Source organism: Branchiostoma floridae, chromosome 9 (genome assembly GCF_000003815.2).
Source record: "Branchiostoma floridae strain S238N-H82 chromosome 9, Bfl_VNyyK, whole genome shotgun sequence".
NCBI classification, from domain to species: Eukaryota; Metazoa; Chordata; class Leptocardii; order Amphioxiformes; family Branchiostomatidae; genus Branchiostoma; species Branchiostoma floridae.
In genome coordinates, this window is record NC_049987.1 from 13,784,837 (window position 1) to 13,803,551 (window position 18,715).

Sequence of the window (18,715 nt, forward strand, 5' to 3'; positions counted from 1 at the left end):
TCATCCTGATGACACCATTTCTCTTCTGCTCCATAAAGTTGCCACAGTTTTTCCTAATGACTTCTGTTTCTGCTGTATCCCTCATTTTGTCACATTACGTTTCCTAAATGCTTGATGTTTTCTAGGAATTCTGCATTCCTCTAAATTATAAATGCTCCCTAACCTTTCAGTCTGGCAATAAGTGTTCCATTTGATTTTTATCTTGCATGAACCAATATAGATGTAACGGGTAGCAATAATGAAAGTTTCACCTTTAGTTCACCTTTACTTTACACAGACATTACATTGGCACATACCCAACAAGTGGCAAGCAACTTGAGATGTTGTGTGTTGTAGGAAAATAATCACACTCATTTTGGTGGCCCATATATCTTCATTTATGCTTCTTTAGGATTAACACAGAGTCAGCTTGACATATCCAGGCTGTGCAGTTTGATTAGAATGAAGGCATCTTAACAGAACATAGCTATCTAATACTTTTAACAGTTGCTGTTTACATGTATAAATATGGCAGTATCATGTACACTGATGTTAGGATGGAGGAGGGGGGGGGGTGAATTGTGGGAAATGAATGGAGAAAATGCTCTTGACCATCTGTAATCTGTGAATCAAGCGACTGTTAGTGCATACATGTACAACGTAATGCAACATCCAGAAAAGTGAGTCGAGTGGTACCTTATACTCTTCCCAGTCATCGGAGTTGTCCGCTGGCTTAAGGTCAGCAAACACCGGTCCTGTGGAATACAGCCGGGACGACGGCCTCCCATCGTTCCGATATTTGTCACAAGTCCTCAGAACCTCCCGTAGGTTCTTTCGCGCATTTTCGTGGATTGTCTTGACGCACTCGGGCCTGGTCGGCGGCTGGAACAGCTCCGTCTGGACCACGTAGTCGTTGTGGTGGTGTTCGTGCAGCTTGGCCACCGCATCCAGCGTTGTGAGGGCTGCACAACAACAAACGGTACAGTGTCAGATGATTAATACACACATTCTTCCCTAGTACATGTAAACATTTTAAGTACTACATGCAATTGCAACTCAGGCAACCAATAGTAAAAAGCATCTTACAATCAACTCACAAACAAACACAAAAAGCTAACAGTAACACAAGGAAGTTTTCCTCAGCACAAGTAAGTATCTTCGGCGCAGACTGAATTTGGAATGGGTCGGGTGTCTAAGAATAGCTGCGTATCAGACTGGCCCTTTATCTTTTGACAGTCAGTTTCAGAAACAAAGTTGAAAGCACTGATAGGAGGTTACATGTCAACTTACAATGATCAGACTTTGCCAAAAATAACATCTTGAAGGTTCCAGACAAAACACATGTTCCAGCACGAAAAGGAATCAGTCTGGATGTCTTGGAGAATGCAGAGCTTTTGGCTGAAATTCAGACAAGGTTCGTGTTTCTGTGTAACAGGTGGAAACAAAGGTAGTGGCCATGAGTTTGGGGGTTGTTTTACATGCCCCCAGAGAGGTTTTTGCTGTTTGGCTTTCTCAGCTGTCAGGACACAACCTTGAGGTGTATAGTTCCGGCCATATCAATGAAGTTTCCAGGTCTAAGGCTTCTCTGGCTTTAAAATAACAAAATGATCTAACAAGAAATGGCTGCTTCACAACACCTGTTAGTGGGGCAGGCTAGACTGAACTTTTGAACCATCATTGTTTTTTAGGGTTGTAAGAAGGAAATTTAAGCCCTTCCTTCACAAATGGCACTTCACCTTGTGTAGAAAGCTTTGAGTTTGTGGTTAACTGCTCAACCAACGGAAAATGAAATGCAGAACAACTTATCGAGTTGGTAGGGCCTTGTGTTATGACATGACAGCCACTTTATCACTGACAGCTTTACTATAGAATCACACTTTACAACCAGTTATGTCAAACACACGACAATGTTATACACTTTGTATATGTCTGAAAGATAAGATTTGTTATGAGTTGGCAGTGGGAAACTGTAAATCTTGAAAACATAGTGTAAGATAATGAGGGACAGATTATGAAATTTACTGCATTCTGAATTAGCATACATATAATACAGACTGAACTGTTTATAAAACAGTCTCAACTGAAAGAGATCCACTGAATACCTTTTACTGTAACTCTATTCTACAGAGAATCAACTGAGCAGACATACACATAGTCAAGCAGTACTAAATCTAGGGTCAGTTTCTCAACTATCATTCTACAAAGTGGTCAAGAAAGTTGTAATGAGAGAAGAACAATCAATTAACCTTAATCATGCTTGAAATGATTTATAAGGATTTTGTTGATAGCCCCTCTTCAATTTCTTGAGTCAACATTTAAGTGATTAATCATGTTGATAAGGATCAGTTTATACAGACAGGTGTTATTGTTACAGTGCCCAGATGTATAATGGTAGCTCAAAAGAGGAATACTATACATGTATTTTCTATACCCTGACAATCTAAAAAAAAAAAATTGTAAAGCTCAATGTATGTACCTACATGTGGAGGTAATAATAGTTTATGTAAGTACACCAAGAATCACTGACTGAATATGTTTAAACTTTTATATCACCTTTTGAAACACCAAGATCATCATTCAAATCATAATCTACCAATTTATCAGCATTATATTACATGGATTACTTGCCATAATAATTGATGCTGTTGCACATTCTCACCTGTAAAGCAAGATTGATCAACAATTTCCTTCCTGCCTGCCAGGAAAAGTCCACTTTCCCCCAGTATCAGGTTCAAACAGAATCTTAAACTTTCTACCTCTTTGAACATCAAAGTAATCCCAGCTTTCCTTCCCGTTCGAGTTGATAGATTACACTAATTAGAACCCAGAAAATCAAGCACCAAACATGATTGGTTACAACTGGTCATTCATTGGTTTCCTAAAATCTAGGGCAGTGAAGAGCTAAGACAATCTTACGGGACAAATTGGAAATAAGTCCTCCGACTTTTGAATTACCAGCAAACTTTTCTCATTGACCTTGTGTCATGTTCTATTTGACAAATTAGATCAAGCTCATCAGCCACTGGTGACCTATTATCATCCTAGGTACACAAGACGCATTGGGCCCCAACATCTCCAACTGGGACTTGCCAGAGGCGAACAGGAAGGCCGTGGCCTGGCTCCAGTACTGACAGTAACACGAAACAATGTGATGATGATCATCCTAGATGGAGCCTAGAGCCAGGACTGTAAATTCAGCAAAGTTTGCAGAGACTTTATTTTACTGTAGATGGCGAAAGGCTGAATTTGCTGTGTTACGTAACCAGGACACATAAGTGTATTACTATTACTGTATGATGGTTCATGATGGTATGATTTTGTTACGTTGTATGTCACCACAGAAATCATTAAAATTACGGTACTGCCAGAATTACTGGTACTCTGCTCCATCATAAGCACCCCATACAAATGCACTCCTCCAAAGTAAAGATTTCATGTCTGGTGCACAAGCTAACACTTAAGATTGATATGAGATGTTACCACAAAGTTGCAGTAACTTCTAGGAGCTAAATCCGAACTGGCATGGCTCCAAGAAACCATAAACTTTGGAGAAAATAATATTCCTTATCTGGCATTACGTGACAAATTGCTTTTCTGCAGCATCAATATCGGGGACTTTGTCACACCTACATGTACATGGCGATGACCTTGTGCAAATGACCTTGTCTACTCTCTACAAGATTTGCACTACAAGTTTAGGCAAGGAAAAATCGATACCATGGTGACAATCTGACTGGAAACGCAATGTCTATCATCAATTTGGCTCTGGTCACAATGATATGATATTGCTCTGACTACATTTCAGACAGAGAGGTTACCAAAAAAAGAAACCAAAAAGAAATTAATTTCAAGCAAAATAGAAAGTAACAATCCAAGCTGCAACTATAACTTCTGTTCAACTTTCTTTTTAAACTCTGTTCAACTTTCTTTTTAAACGTTACATACTTGAGTTCAACTTTCTATTTAAATGTTATATAATGTTCCTCTACCACTTTGCCTCCATAAATAACTTACAGAAAGGCTGTCCCACTCAGGTTAGCGGCTCCCAATATTAGCACCTCAAATTGAAGGAGAGCACCACAACACCTGACGTCCTGATTTTGTATTCATAACGGCTTCCTCCTATATATTGCTAGAGGGGTCATGAAACCCACACAAATTAACTGTGCAAATCTAGCGGGTTTCCTAGGTAACAGCTGGTAACAGACGGGTAATTGAATGTTAAGAGACTGGAATAACAAGGCTGGGAGCTGTAAAAGGCTGAATAAGGATTTCTGTCCATCGCTATGTCTCCAGTGTGTCGCACAGTATATTCATATATACTCATGTAACAATTGGGAGTCTTTCCAACTGCTATGACTGGTATGAGGTTGCAATTACAGTACATTTTCAGTCTGATGTTCTTTTGAAATAAAAATTTTCAACTGTTCAAAGACCAGAGCCTTTGAGAGATATCTAAAAGTACAGGTTGACAATTGATAAAGCAAAAGTACAACTATATCTACAAACATTCGTACTTAATCTGAACTATCCATAACATACAGTATTCTGGGTTTATAAAAAAAAAACGTAGGAAGTATATCAACTGATCAAAGGTCAATAAATTTGAAACAGTTTTAATTGAAATACTAGATGCCCTGCCCCTCCTCACCCCTTGGGGAACTTTGTTTACTTTTACTGATTTCAAATCCAGAGCAGACGCCAGGCAGGTGGACTACATTTCAGCTGATGTTTCTTCCAGATAGGCTTTTCCAAGTTATCTATGGGGCTGTAGGATGTTTCCTGAAAACTATGTTCATGTAATTGAAATACATGCTACTGTCAACAATTACGAGCAGATCCTACGGTAGCATAAGATACAACTTGGGTATCAAAAGCTGACAGAGAAGTGAAGCTGGTCTAGGAGTGTGTTTGGCTCCCAGTGGCCGATGACTCCCTTTGGCCAGCTGTACAGTACTCCTTACCCAGCTTTGAAACCATCTTATGCCACTGGTAAATCTGTCTAGAGATCAGCCTAGGGTGCTTCTAGAGCATATCTCCTGTCCTTGGGGCAATACCCTGGATTATGACCTATTTGCTTTGACTCCTCTGCCCTGTCCTGTAATTCTACTAATTGTGATTTACTGCTCTCGTGACTGTCACTTCCCAATAAGAAATACATACCAATCACTTGAACAAGTCTCTAACAAATGAAAAACACATTACGTCCAGACAGCTGATGAGAAACAGCAGAAAGTCAGACAACCTAAATCAAAGTCATTGGAATTGTCTCCTCTATGACCTCTAGGCTTCGTAAAACATGTGTAGAAATAAATTGATGCCTCGGGGAGTCTTACATTCCAACATATGGGTACTGCAAAGCTTATACTTATACAAGTATGCAATGCTACCGAGAGTATATGGTTCTAAAAGTTTTTTGGCATACCTTTTCTAAACCTCATGTTTCGTATGTATGTGTATCTTCAATCATGTTTGATAGGTTGAAGGGCGGGAAATTAAAGGATGAGGAAAATGATGTTTGTCAGAGTAGATCAGGGTTTAGATGACCTGTGTCACAAGAAGATCAGTCACATGCAGGGAGGGATGGACCTAATCATGAGCTCAGTGGTGACCAGGATAAGAAACCTGTACCCCTGGCTACTACACACTGGACCTGAATCTTCCAGGAAACCAGTCTAAACCCCACTTGGATGCCAAGTTGGAAAGGATTTTTAAAGTCCTTGAAGTTGAACGGGGTTTACAACCTCGAGCAACCTGTAAAAGATCAACCCTAGATCCAAGTAGGAGCCTGCTTTCCCCAGAAAACCTGAAGAAACACTGTCTAGACCCTTTTAACTAGTTCCAGTCTAAATACTGTCCAATGGGTGTCAGTCTAACAGGAATCACATTGAACCCATCAAATCCCCGCCCTACAACATGGTGATAAATACAAACATGTGATCCATCTCCTCTTGAGTCACCTCTCAAACAGAACTTCATCCTCCCAACCTTGGGGCACCAGAAGACATCAAGGTTAACAAAGGTCACCGCAGCTGTGTTCCATTTCCTACTTAACACTTTGGTGACTTTTGTCCAGCCTGGTTTGATAGGGTGTTTAGATCCCTACAGAATAAACATTCTTTTAGTCATTAGTCACCATTATAATATACCAGCTGTCGTAGTGTTTATAAACAAAACAAAGAAACATCAACATAACATCAATTATCATTAAACAACAATTTGATGTCAGTATGAGCAAACTACACAGGTGCTGTAGTTTTCATTCTTCCACTTTCTAGTTAGGCAGAAAGCTCCAAAACTGGAGTTTCTTAGCAGGTTCACTGCAGAAGGTCAGAGTCACACTATCAAACAGCCATTGACTTTAGGACCATACCAATTGAAATTGGAAACACACTATCAAACAGCCATTGACTTTAGGACCATACCAATTGAAATAATATGGGGGTGGATAACAATCATTATGATAAGATGTCACTTTGCATCTATGTTGTTTCACATGCCTTTCCCCTGTATTCTTTTCCCAGACTCAGCCATATAAATTCTCTCTAAGTTCAAAGAGGAAAGTCAGAGTCATAGTGTCATTCAGACTATAATCAAAGGCACCTGTTCTAACAAATCATGAAGCACCTATCAAAAACATGTGTTCACACAGCAGTGTGAATGGCAAAAGGTGATAGACTGATGCAGATTATAACACAGGTCACTGACAATTCCTCCAGATCTTTCCAGCTTTGTTATTTTACACTGTAAAGACCAAGTGGATAGATAAGATCGTACAAAAATAATTTCAAATTATAATGTCTCAAAATTGATTTGTGAAAAACTGTGCAGTTCTTCAAGTGGTTCTTCCGTAATCTCCAAGCAGATATTGGGTAGAGAATTGTAACATTTTCTACCAATGTAACTGTTCTACTCAAACAAATATTTCAGTACAAACTGTATCTCCATTCCCTCAGCAAAATGGGTTAGACAGCATTGCTTTTGTTATTCTAAGGGACTGTACGATATTTATCAGGGGGGGAGGGCTGGTGCGTTAGGGGGGGAGGGCCATGTTAATTTTTTTTGAGGTGGGGGGAGGGCCATGTTAATTTTTTTTTAGATAGGGGGAGGGCCATGTTAATTTTTTTGAAAGAATTGTTTATACTTTTTGTTGTTTTGATATCTTGACATGGCCCGAAAACTGATAAAATAAGCCTTCTGAATAGCCTAAAATGCAAGAGCTTCCGGGGGGCTTCGCCCCCCTAGCCCCCCCTAAGTGGCGCTGCCCTGGCCCCGCGTTCCCGCCAGGCAAAAATTAAGTCCGTAGACGGAATTACTTAAAGTAATTCCGTCTACGGACTTATTTTTTCTGGAAAGACGCACTCGGCTCGGCTGAGTTTCCCTAAATATTTAAGTTAGAAAAGCGGTGCACAGTAAATATGTGAAGAATCCCAAACTATAGACTTTATTTTTTATCTAAAACATTTCTTTTGTTTCAAAAGGACAAAATTTGCGGCAGAAAAGGGGCCGCAATATTGTTGTCAAGCGTCGATCGAGTCGGCTGTGCACTGGCATTGGCGTCCGTAGCACATGGCGCGGCACGCCCCCCTCCCCAGACGGACTGTAGATTGGCGCAGCACCCAGCACGTCTTTTCTGGCTACTCCTTCAAGGCTACACCGGCACTGATCACTGCCAAAGACGCAGCAGATCGCCCTCCTTCGTATAACGTATAACGTTCTTGGTCTACTCTACTCTATGTAAAAAGAAATCCAGCGGTGAGCCAAAGATTTCACGCCGAAAACGGGGTTACCTGAGGTCGCACGAAACAAACGCACGCTCGTGGAAAATGATGGCGCGGCCTTGTAACTAAGTGTAAAACCCGACCGATTCGATAAATGATAAATTTGAGTAAAACCATCGGGCAAAATAGAAAAAAAAAACACAAGGTGTGATGGCGACGTTATTCTAAAGGATTCCTCTGGAAAAACTACTAGTATTTGATGCGGGAGGGCGCAACATCGATCGCACGAGGTAGGCATTCTTTATTCAATGCCAGAAAAAAATTGGCAGGATTTTTCCATGGGCTGACGAACTCACTAGCTAGAGCCCTGTTTGGAAGCATCAAAAACCCAAAATTTTCATATACACATGACTGGACAAATAATACCCGGGCCAGATCACGGACTGCTGATTCCCCGAGCTTATAGTTATAACGTATTTTTGGGGAGAGGGCGGACGTCGATTACTGAAAAACAGGAGTAAAAAAGGCAACCGGCATCCAATCTCAAGGGCATAATTTTCCTCTCAAATTGCAGGAAATTCTGTTTTAGAGGGTTTGAAAATCCAAATTTTCCCGGAGGAAGCATGCCCCCGGACCCCTGCCCCGACGCTGTGAAAAAATCCTGGCGAGAACACTGGCGCCCTTGTGCCCTGACGTCTATATTAAGATTATTTTATCGGTTGTTTTTCTACCCGTTTAATTATGCCTGTCGGGGGGAGGGCCATGTTGATTTTTTTTAGGTGGAGGGGGAGGGTCACGTTAAATTTTTTTGAGATGGGGGGGAGGGCCATCAAAAAATTTTTTGATCCGACTTCCAATGCACCAGCCCTCCCCCCCCCGATAAATATCGTACGGTCCCTAAAATCTATCAACTGTATAGAGACTCCCCCATTTCACGCCTCCAATCATGAACATAACAATGGCTTATTGTTATGCTATTAATCCTAAATGGAACAAAATAACTGGTCCCACACTAATCAACCATGAAACTGTTGGAAACAAGACTTTTCAATTCTTCTTCACAAGGCAGCGAGCTAAAAGGAGCCACAGGAAACTATGTCCACTATCCCAATTGATTGATTATCTAGCAACAAAGTTTGTTTTTCTCACTTAGTTTCCACATTCTGAGAATAAGTGAGGAAAATGGTCCCCCTCCCCCTTTTCCAGGCTCCCAAGTTGCAAACTGAACACACTTCTTTTTCACAAACAAAACTGTAACTTGCTCTACATTCCAGCAACAAGCATCAAAAATCTGGACACTTCCTGTTTCTCTGGATAAGAACCAATGCCAAACATCACAGACACATGATGACCCAAAGAGGCCAGGCATCACGGACATTAAAAAATCTGGCACTCACAACATTCACTGGTCTCTGAGGATGACTTCAAGGGCCAGCTCATTTTCTCGGCAGCATCCAGCCATTGCACGCACTTGATGTACCCAACATCTCCCCAGGTTTGCTCCATCTGTTCACTGGCCTCTATAACTAGCTCTAACTATTATCTAGATTCTTGGAACAGTTTCGGTGCAGCAAAACAACCTGGCTTCACTCTTGCTGAAGTTGCTACAGCATCAAATGAACCAAGACTGTCGGAATAGTCTGTTATGCTCAAATGGGGTTATGGTTATTTTAAAACCTTTAATATATACCCATTCAAAAGTTTAGATCATTTATTTTTTAAATTTCCTTATAAAGTTATTTTTAAAAAGCAATCAAGTGGTCTACTGAATTTCAAACAAGTATTTTTTCACTACTTTATAAAACCAATATATTAATAAATCCCCCTCCTTTGAAATGAAAAGGTCCTCCACACAGCTGGATGTCCCTAACAGCATGTTTACTCCCTGTAGTACAGAATTGACACCATGTGTGAACTCTATAAAAACAGAGGGGCTGTCTCGCCTATTGGCACACCACACACAAACATAAGCAGGATAAACGTACCCACAGTAAACTCCTTCCAAAGTACTTGGGATCACTTAAAATAAAGGATTCCATACTTTAAGAAACATATGTGATGAGTGATAGGGACCATGTGATTCCTATGGCCTTCATGTGATGAGAGAGTATTGGAAACTGGGATACAGCCAAAACTCAAATATCATGAGATACTGATATGAAACTTTGATCCCTTCAAGATGGCATGGGTACAGATAATATAATTGTTTTGGGAGGATATTAGAAAATTACTGGATAGTAATTTTGTTAGAGTGGCAATGTCCAGCACAATTGTCCATCAAATGATCAATAATCAAACAATACATTGCTGGAAAAAAACCAATGCCACAAACCATCAATTTTGCAGCAAGCATAAGTAAAATATACCAAGCTCTTTGGTAAGTAGGATATGGGAAAGTTCAGCAGCAGAGTTTGATGGATCTGTAGTTCCCATGCCCCATTGCCTCCCACAGATTAAAACCAGTTGGTGACCCATAAAATCAGAGTCATATCCAGCCACCCCTCCTCCTAGCTTCTGCAGTCCAATCCCAACAACTTGTATCTTCAAGAAACATCTGTAGAATCACTGTTCATGATAGCCAAAACATGACAAACCTATGGATGATTACCAAGTTAGATACTATCATAATGGGACCTAGGAGGGTATCCAAACCTGCTATAGCTGCTGATTCTCTTCCTCATCTCACGCAACATGCATGATAGGGCTAGAGACTTGGCATTGAAGCCAGGCTCGGTTTGGATACTTGTTTTGAATACCAGGCCAGTCAAGATTTAATAATAAATAAAAAAAAAATTCTGTTCATTATATACATTTTTGTAAGCATCTTGAAATGTTTGGAAAAAAGGAGGGACAAAAACAGACCACCCTGGTCATCCTCACTCCCTTGCACATCTCCCAGCATATGGTCCATTTATTGTATAGCCTGTTTCCCATCCCAACTCAAGATAACACCCAATTCAGGAGGTAAGCAATTGGTCGCTGCAAAGTCTAATGTTCTCTGGTCACATCTGGCTATCAGCAAATCGATTTAGGGGGAACGTTTCATTCCTGCAGGATTTAGGGCAGACTACCTTGACTGTGATTAAGGTTTACACATCAAAGTCATTCCAGACTTCTGAAGAAGTTAAACTATATATACTTTAGACGATGATACAATTAAAGATAATTTTCTCGATTTAACCGCTAGACTTTTCTAGACAGCAAGATTACATGTTGATCTGCAATGTCACTTCACTTAATTTGTTTGGAGTAATCATAACAAATTCCATTTTTGTTGTGTATGACAAAGTTTCACCTACAGTGTTATCTTTATGCATGTCCTTTCATGGCGCCATCCCTAAATTCCTTGTGATCAATTCAGGAATCGTTAACTTCACTGTAATGAAGCAAGGTTAGCACTTTCATGGGCTTTATGTGACAAGGAGGATATAGCAGAGCTGATCATAAGGGAATACAGGGGATGATGAAACCCATTGAGAAGATCTGCCCTATGGCCTGTCATGGCGTATCCTAGCAACAAGCAGGCAGCCATGCCTCAAAAACAACTAGACTGTCACATCAAGACTGCAACAACCATCAGGAAGATAGGATGCAGGTTTTGAAATATACCTTTTTCACAGTAATTTCTATATATCAGCAATGGAAGGTACTATGCTATAATGATTATAACCATAGATTACGAAATTCAATGAAGGTGCACTACCATATTTCACCTAGAGAAAAGATTACAATGCAATAGCAACAGATAAGCTTTGGAAAGATCTTAGTATCCACTAAATGCAAGATCAGCATATTGACTTCCATGAATTTTTGCATGATTAATTTAACCTTACACATTCTGTATCATAGAATAGAAAGGTCGCCAAGTGCTTGAACTAAAAGAGCTTTCTGAAACAATATCACCTGCAGGAAATATAATTCTGAGCGTCTGATAGAAATTCTATTTTGAAATGTTTGCAACCAAGCAAATGGATTTGAAGGGCCTTTCCTTAATTGTCTGGTGGGTAAATGCTGACCCAGTGCACTACTTGGGGGAGTGTTGACCCCCAGAGCAACCTACAAATTGCTGGGAAATAATCTGATGCCTCCCCTATTGGGATGTATGTCTGTGCCACTGGAAAAACTTGGGAGAGTACATTTAACTTTCAGGAAAAGGAAACACTGCAAATAAAAGTACCAAAAAAGATGACAGGAATTTGGTAGGGAGAGAGACAGAAGCATAAGCAACACTGAAAATGAATTAACTTTATGTTTACAAATGTTTAGGAACAGACCCTTGAAAGAGCCTGAAGGGTTACTTTAGTAAATTGCAGATAGAATCAAGCTGCCAGCATTCCTGGTTGTACCTGGTATCTGTCTTTCAGTTTCAATTCTCCCAGTTCAGTTTGAAAATGAACATTTCTTCATAGTGCAGTACTACAACTTTTCCATTTGGTTTATACAGTGTTAAAGCAAAATATATATTCTGACAAAATTTGAATCAATACAAGCCAACACCTAAATATGCCATACCAGTCATTTTGTTTAGTTTTCTACATCCTGTTTTCTTTATCATGAGATACTGTCCATCCTTCAACACCCTACAGACAAGAGAAGATTCACCCAGGCTGGATGATCCATCTTAATTATGGATCTGCCACAAGATGATTATGCCCTCCCTGCCCCCATATGGAAGTGGGAGGGGAGAGGATATGCCTGCTGATCATGCTGGCATAACAAAAATTTATCATTACCCTCTCTGGGGGATTTCTGAGAGCTTACAATGTGATAAAGCTGAGATGAAATTTCTACTTTCGGATGTCATCAACTTTGCTTGCCAATATCATTTATATCTGTAGAAAACACGAAAAATGTAGAAAAAAGCATCTTTTTCAGTGATAAAGTGTTTCTGTATCATGGAAAAATACTGGTAAGAAAAGCGAACTGTGTTCTCATAGACTGAAGCTGGATATAATCAATAACTCGTCAAAGATATCAGCAAAAATGCCAGAAAACTGTAGAACCTCAAAGGACTCACAAACGCTTCTGCAATCATGACTGTATCACCACTCAGGGAGTGACATGGGCATGATTGAACCTAGCAACCTGGGTTCAATTCCCATCTAAATCAACATAAAAGTGACATGCGCCCTACTCTAAGGTGGTTGATAAAATAAAAGGTCATCACTAGTGACCTTGAAACATCTGGATACCATATCATGCGGCCCAATTTTCACAGGTGTTGGAAGTTGGCGCTGCCAAGAACATCTTCAAGATTTCATCCTTGAAGTACATCTGAATTTCGGCCAAGTTTAATGAAGCTCTGTGTGAATGTAATATACATTACATACTTGTGTATCTGTAAATTAGATCCACATGTATTTTAAAGCACTAAATGTCTTTATGCATAGATAAACAAGAGGATGTAATCGGGTTCAATAACTGCTACCTTACCTTTACCATAACACTTCATATAAAGTGGAAGAGAGCTGAGTGATATTGGCATCACTTGCCATAACGTTAAAACACATGCTGACAATGGATTCATAACGGCAGGAAAAAACTAATAATGCTGACTCCTCACTTGTCTACAGCAATAAAGTACAGCAAAATGCTGAAGCACAAATATCAATTTTCTGCCAACTGAGCCCAGCAAAATCGAGGTTGATAGCGACGAAGAAGAGTGCTGACAACATTAGGCCATAGTCCAACAACTCAAAGGTTTTCAAGTCAGAAAATGTTTATGTCATACATACTCTATACTGGGATCTCCCAAATGCTATGTAATACTAGTTCACCTTTATCTGCTGGGTAACCTTTATCCGTTGTATTTAGGGATATCAAGTCAACAGACGGCTGTTTCACACTCACTGCAATGCTATGAAACTATTCCAATTTGAAATCAACATCCATCGACTAGATATGCCTGAATATCTTGCTTTTTTAAGAAAATGGATATAGGTTACCATGTGGATAAAGTTGGACTACCGTTTGATATTTCTTGGTAGACCCAAATGTTCCTTCCTCAATCTTGCTCCAATCCAGCTCCCCTTTCTTGTGTGAATTTAAAGGTGGAACACATTAAACTTTAAAGCTGCACTACCTGAATCCTTATTTATGGCTGCACCTTGTATCCATCAGTATTTCAAGTGTGACCCGACTTGACACTCCAACAGGGATTTAAATTGGTATCCTGTGAATAACTGCAGTTAATGAAGGGAAACAAGTGTCTAGAGTTTACAACCCTCAGCTTGTTAGATTGGCTGGATTTACCCAATTTGTATTCATCCCATCACACGATAAAGCTCTCGGATCTCAATAATCCTCTTTAGTTTTCATGGTTTTAGCACACTGAATAGTCATTCTCCCATTGGAAACATCAAGTTACTGTGAAAGCTGTCAGGGAAGCAGACAGAGTCTTAAGATTTTCATATTTATATATAATCTTTTCAAAAGGTTTTTTAAATATTCCTATAACATTGAACACACATCACACTACTGTAAATTCATTTATTTTCACAGTGGTTCTATTTCACGGTAGGATGAAAAAGGAGGTTTTCATACTTGAAACAATTCTTTGGTACAGTGTCATGATTCTGTGGTGAAGAGGACATCATGAAAATAAAACCACAGCAAAAGTTTCACAAGTTACAGTATTAGTCTGAGCAACACCTTTATAGCACTATTTCAATAATAAAAAAAGGCTCTTTCCAAATTTTTGACTGATATTGGTAACAACACAAAATGTTCCCATATGACAACAATTTACCTGAAGACCCGTACTTTGAGACAAGCCCTGCCTCACCTTTGAATAATCTCCCCCACATCATAGATGAGCTATGCGGAGATTACACCTGTGCTTGCAGCTCGGAACAGTAGAGCCCACAGATTACAGGAGAGTGGAAGTGTTGCCACAGTCTGACAGCCTAACAGATGAGCATATTCTGGGATAGCTGCCAACACTGGGGATACTCACACTTCCAAACGTGCACAAATCAATAAGGGTTTATGGCAGAATTAACACCAAATGACAAATAGAGAGTGGAAAAGAGCTGCCAAATGACTAAGTAAGCGTGAGGTTTCAACCTGGCCACAAGGGATAGATAAACATATTTTTTATTAAAAAAAAAAAGTTACACTGCCTTTGAGTGAGGTAAATTTACTTGAAGTTTCTTACATGACACAACAATGAACATGACATACAAATATGCAGGCAAGTACTAGAAGTGCATGATTTTGCACCCCTTCCTTAGTATGTTTTCTGTTTTCCCTTTTTTAGATAATAGATTTTACCTGCTGCCTCGAGTTCCATAACCAAAACATATATGGTGCCAAACAGTTACCTCTGCAAACTGAAGGTCAATGTTTTCAACAGATGATCCAAGTAGCAATCAACATACCAGGCATAACCTGCTAAGTGATGTGCCTACCCACCTATGGCTATAATGCACTGCATGTATGTACATGTATGGGTGTGATCTTTAGCCCACAGGCGTGTCAGCTGCCTTTCCCTTCAACAAGAAAGGACAAAACTAACAACATATCAAGTTCTGTACTTGCTTGTAGGCTACTGAGCTGTTGAGATAAGCAGATGGAAGAGAACACAGATTTTTACAATCATACCTGTACTATCTCTTGAAAGATCTTTACAGTTTATGCAAGAGGTAGACACACTGAGATACCAGACAATCAAGTGGGCTTGAAAAATACAACACAGGTGGGCGAAATGACCTCGAGCAATACATAAAAGCTTCATATACTGTTGAAAATATCCATAGCTCATTTAGAGCTGGAACATGTATCAAATATCTCTTTATCTTTTCTTGATAAGAGATTTAGGGATTTAATATTCAACAGTATTCATTCAAAACCAAATATGCTATTTTTTCAGACGTCTAACAAAGCACACTAGAGTCAGACCAGGATATGGCACTACAGACGCTAAACACAACAGTGCGTAAGCAGACACAAAACACAACAGTGCGCCAACAGGTCTAGATGTCTTCCCTGATAAAGTCTCCATCATGCTAACCTGATCTGGTCTGTAAACATTGTACCATGAACTTGTCTTCTGCATCATACAGGTAGCGTATCGGTGACAGACTGCCAATCTAGCCTAAGGGATATGGGAGAAATATCTGAGGACTACCATGGTGGAAAAATACATGAATGATCGTTAATTTTGTTTTTCATTTCGATGAATATGCAAATGACTGCTACTGTTTCCGTGACTGGAACTTTGATCATTCCACTGTAATAAAAAAAAGATTACTTTTGCTGTTTTGATGAAAAATGTTGATAGTGTAAGTCCAATTTGCTCAGCTTTTTACCAATAGGTGAAAACGTGAAGGGATAAAACCCAGGTACTTCCGATGTCAACACAGAAGTGTTAGCAGAGCAGAAACAGAACCCCCAATCAAGACTGACATCCAGACACTCAGGACAGGATATTGGTCTCGCAACCAATTTACTGGTCAAATTTAGCCACAACTACCAGCAAATAAACAGCACTTTGTAAACTTAGACCCACTAGATTGAAAGAGGTATTCCACCTTTAAAATTGTAAAACAGGCACATGTAACATTTGAAGGAGCAGTGGGTTGTTCTCCCCTGTGTTGGCAGGTGGATCCCGTCGCTATCCTTCTACATTTGTACCACCTTTCACCTCCCCAACTCAAGTCAGGTACCCATTTTACACCTGGGTGGAATGATAAAAGTCGTCTTATGTGCCTTTCCCAGGGACACAACCTCTAACCAGGAATATTAGGCATTAAATCCGTGATCTCTCGTTGATCTTTAAATATCTAGGCTACCTAGCCACTTGGCACTTTGGCACCACTTTTATTATATAAATGTATTGACGAGGACAAACAGAAGCAGCTTGTAAGAAAAACAACATATCAGCACTATCTCTGAAAGGTATATGTTCTACATGTAAGAACTATCAACATAATAATTGTTTTCAAATTCCTTTAGAAGTTAAATCGATCAGAAACATTCCATAGTTGCATGTAACTGTTTGACAAGAATCTTGACATTACCTTGTCATTCACTGTCACCCCTTTGGGCTATCCCACGTAAATACTGTAATTCCTGATTTGACTGGAAAACAGGGAACATCCCTCCCTCCCAGCTATAATGCCTGTCCTTTATTTCACCCCTACGTTCAATTCAGAAGACACCTTTTCCCATGACCTTTTCCCTGCGGTCCATTTTGACAAAATACATCTGACTCCCTCCGATCCTTAGGCAATGATTTCTTTTGATTCGATATTGCCCTTTATGGTCTTATTCTTCTGAAGTTTCTGCCACCCAATGCCCCAACCTTCAACAGTCTATCAAAATGAAACAGTAACAAACAGAATGAGAAAATATACTTTTGCTCCACATGTAGTCTTTTACATCTAGCTTTTCAAAAGGCATAGTCCTTCTTCTTTTTAAGTTTTTCAATCACTGTTTTGTTTCTTGTGGTTGATCACCTTGCCATATGCATGTGTGCTAGACCACCTGCCATTTCTACATGACTAAAACATCTAGCCTGATTGTCAATACTATATACCATGTGTAAAATAGATTAGTTTCCTAGTTTTTTTAGATACTAGTAACTTATGTAGTCAAACTGTTCTGAATGTATGTATTGTATGTACATGTTGCCATACACTGTATCCTGTACAGGTGTCATGCAATAAAGTTCTTCTTCTTCTTCTATACACCCAATATCTGTTAATTATTTCTTATAGTATTATACACAGCAATCTATGCAATTTAGATATTTGATCCTAACAACATCAAAGTCATGTGTTCTATCTCTTCAGCTTTAATTATGATGTGTAACTGAAAGTTTTGGACAGAGACAAGTATGTGACCCAGACAGAATCAGAAACAAAATAGGACAACATCATAGACAAAATTCCTCCCTGTGCTATTATAGCCATCACCAAAACAGGCAGAAGAAATCTGCTGATCCTGCAGCAGTGAAAGATCGATGTTCCCAGGACCTGTACCATCTCACACCAATCTAAATCCATATCTGGGCCACCTGCAGGCACTAGGCCAATTGACCAATTGATCATACAAGAATATCAGGCTGCAGATCTCCCTTTGAGGTGTTTTAGGGGAAAGCCTGGAATAGGAAAGGGGTTTACAGCCTATGAAAACCCTTTTCGCAGCCTCTTTGTTAGTTGCTTTCCAAGAAGGAACTAACAAAGAGCTGAAAGACAAAACCTTGAAAAACAACAGGTAGACACATCTTATACAATCACAATGTAAACCTTCTATCTTAAAAAGGTAAGACATACATTCTGTGCATGTCTTGGTTTATGTAATATTGTCCCCACTCCTGGATCAGAAGTTTGAGAATTCAATACCTGACCAAATCCCTCTGTAATCTAACAGTGGATCAGAAATACCAGGTAACCTTTCCTTTTACCATCTAAACACACAATGCAATTCTTAGGGCAAGGACATTTATACAATATCACACAATGACATCATTGACCTGAAAATGTCACCTTAACTTTCCCCTCAGCTGGGCGCAGAAAGCTCAAACCAAGGAGGTTAAAGAATCACAGGAGAGAGCTCAGTCATTAACACCCCACTGCGGGCTATTGTTCAGACCCTCCGGGCCCATTGTTTCCGCTATCCGGCGGCGCGTCTCTGATGACCATGATGGCCGCGGGGTTTCCCGCCATTTCTGATGAGCCCGGACGTGTCAGCCAATCACATGAGCCCAGCCATGACGTCATGCACCGCGATCCCGGCCGAGGACGACCGAGGGTTGCCGAACTGCGAGCGAGATGAGCGCAGTTTCCGCAGATTTCCTTATTTGGGAAGCGAAGGTGACGTGTGCAAACAGTACTGTTGTGGAGAGACCAAGATGGCGATCATGTCGATACTTGTTTCGGCGCTGTGCGACCAAGTTGAGTGAATTTACAGGCATTTTTGTCGCTGTATCCCCAATTTTTTTGTCTCAGAATTATGAACAATATTCTCTACTTCACGTGTCTATTAAAAAATTATTACGCTTGCCCCGCAAA

General features: G+C 39.9%; 1 protein-coding gene across 1 annotated transcript in view; it reads right to left on the reverse strand.

Moving 5' to 3' along the window:
- The window catches only part of LOC118422405 (NHS-like protein 1), a 98,349-nt gene that overhangs the window by 32,047 nt on the left and 47,587 nt on the right, over positions 1-18,715 (reverse strand). Inside the window, 1 exon segment of the mRNA XM_035829938.1 lies at positions 676-941. Within this exon segment, the coding sequence (XP_035685831.1) occupies positions 676-941 (266 nt within the window).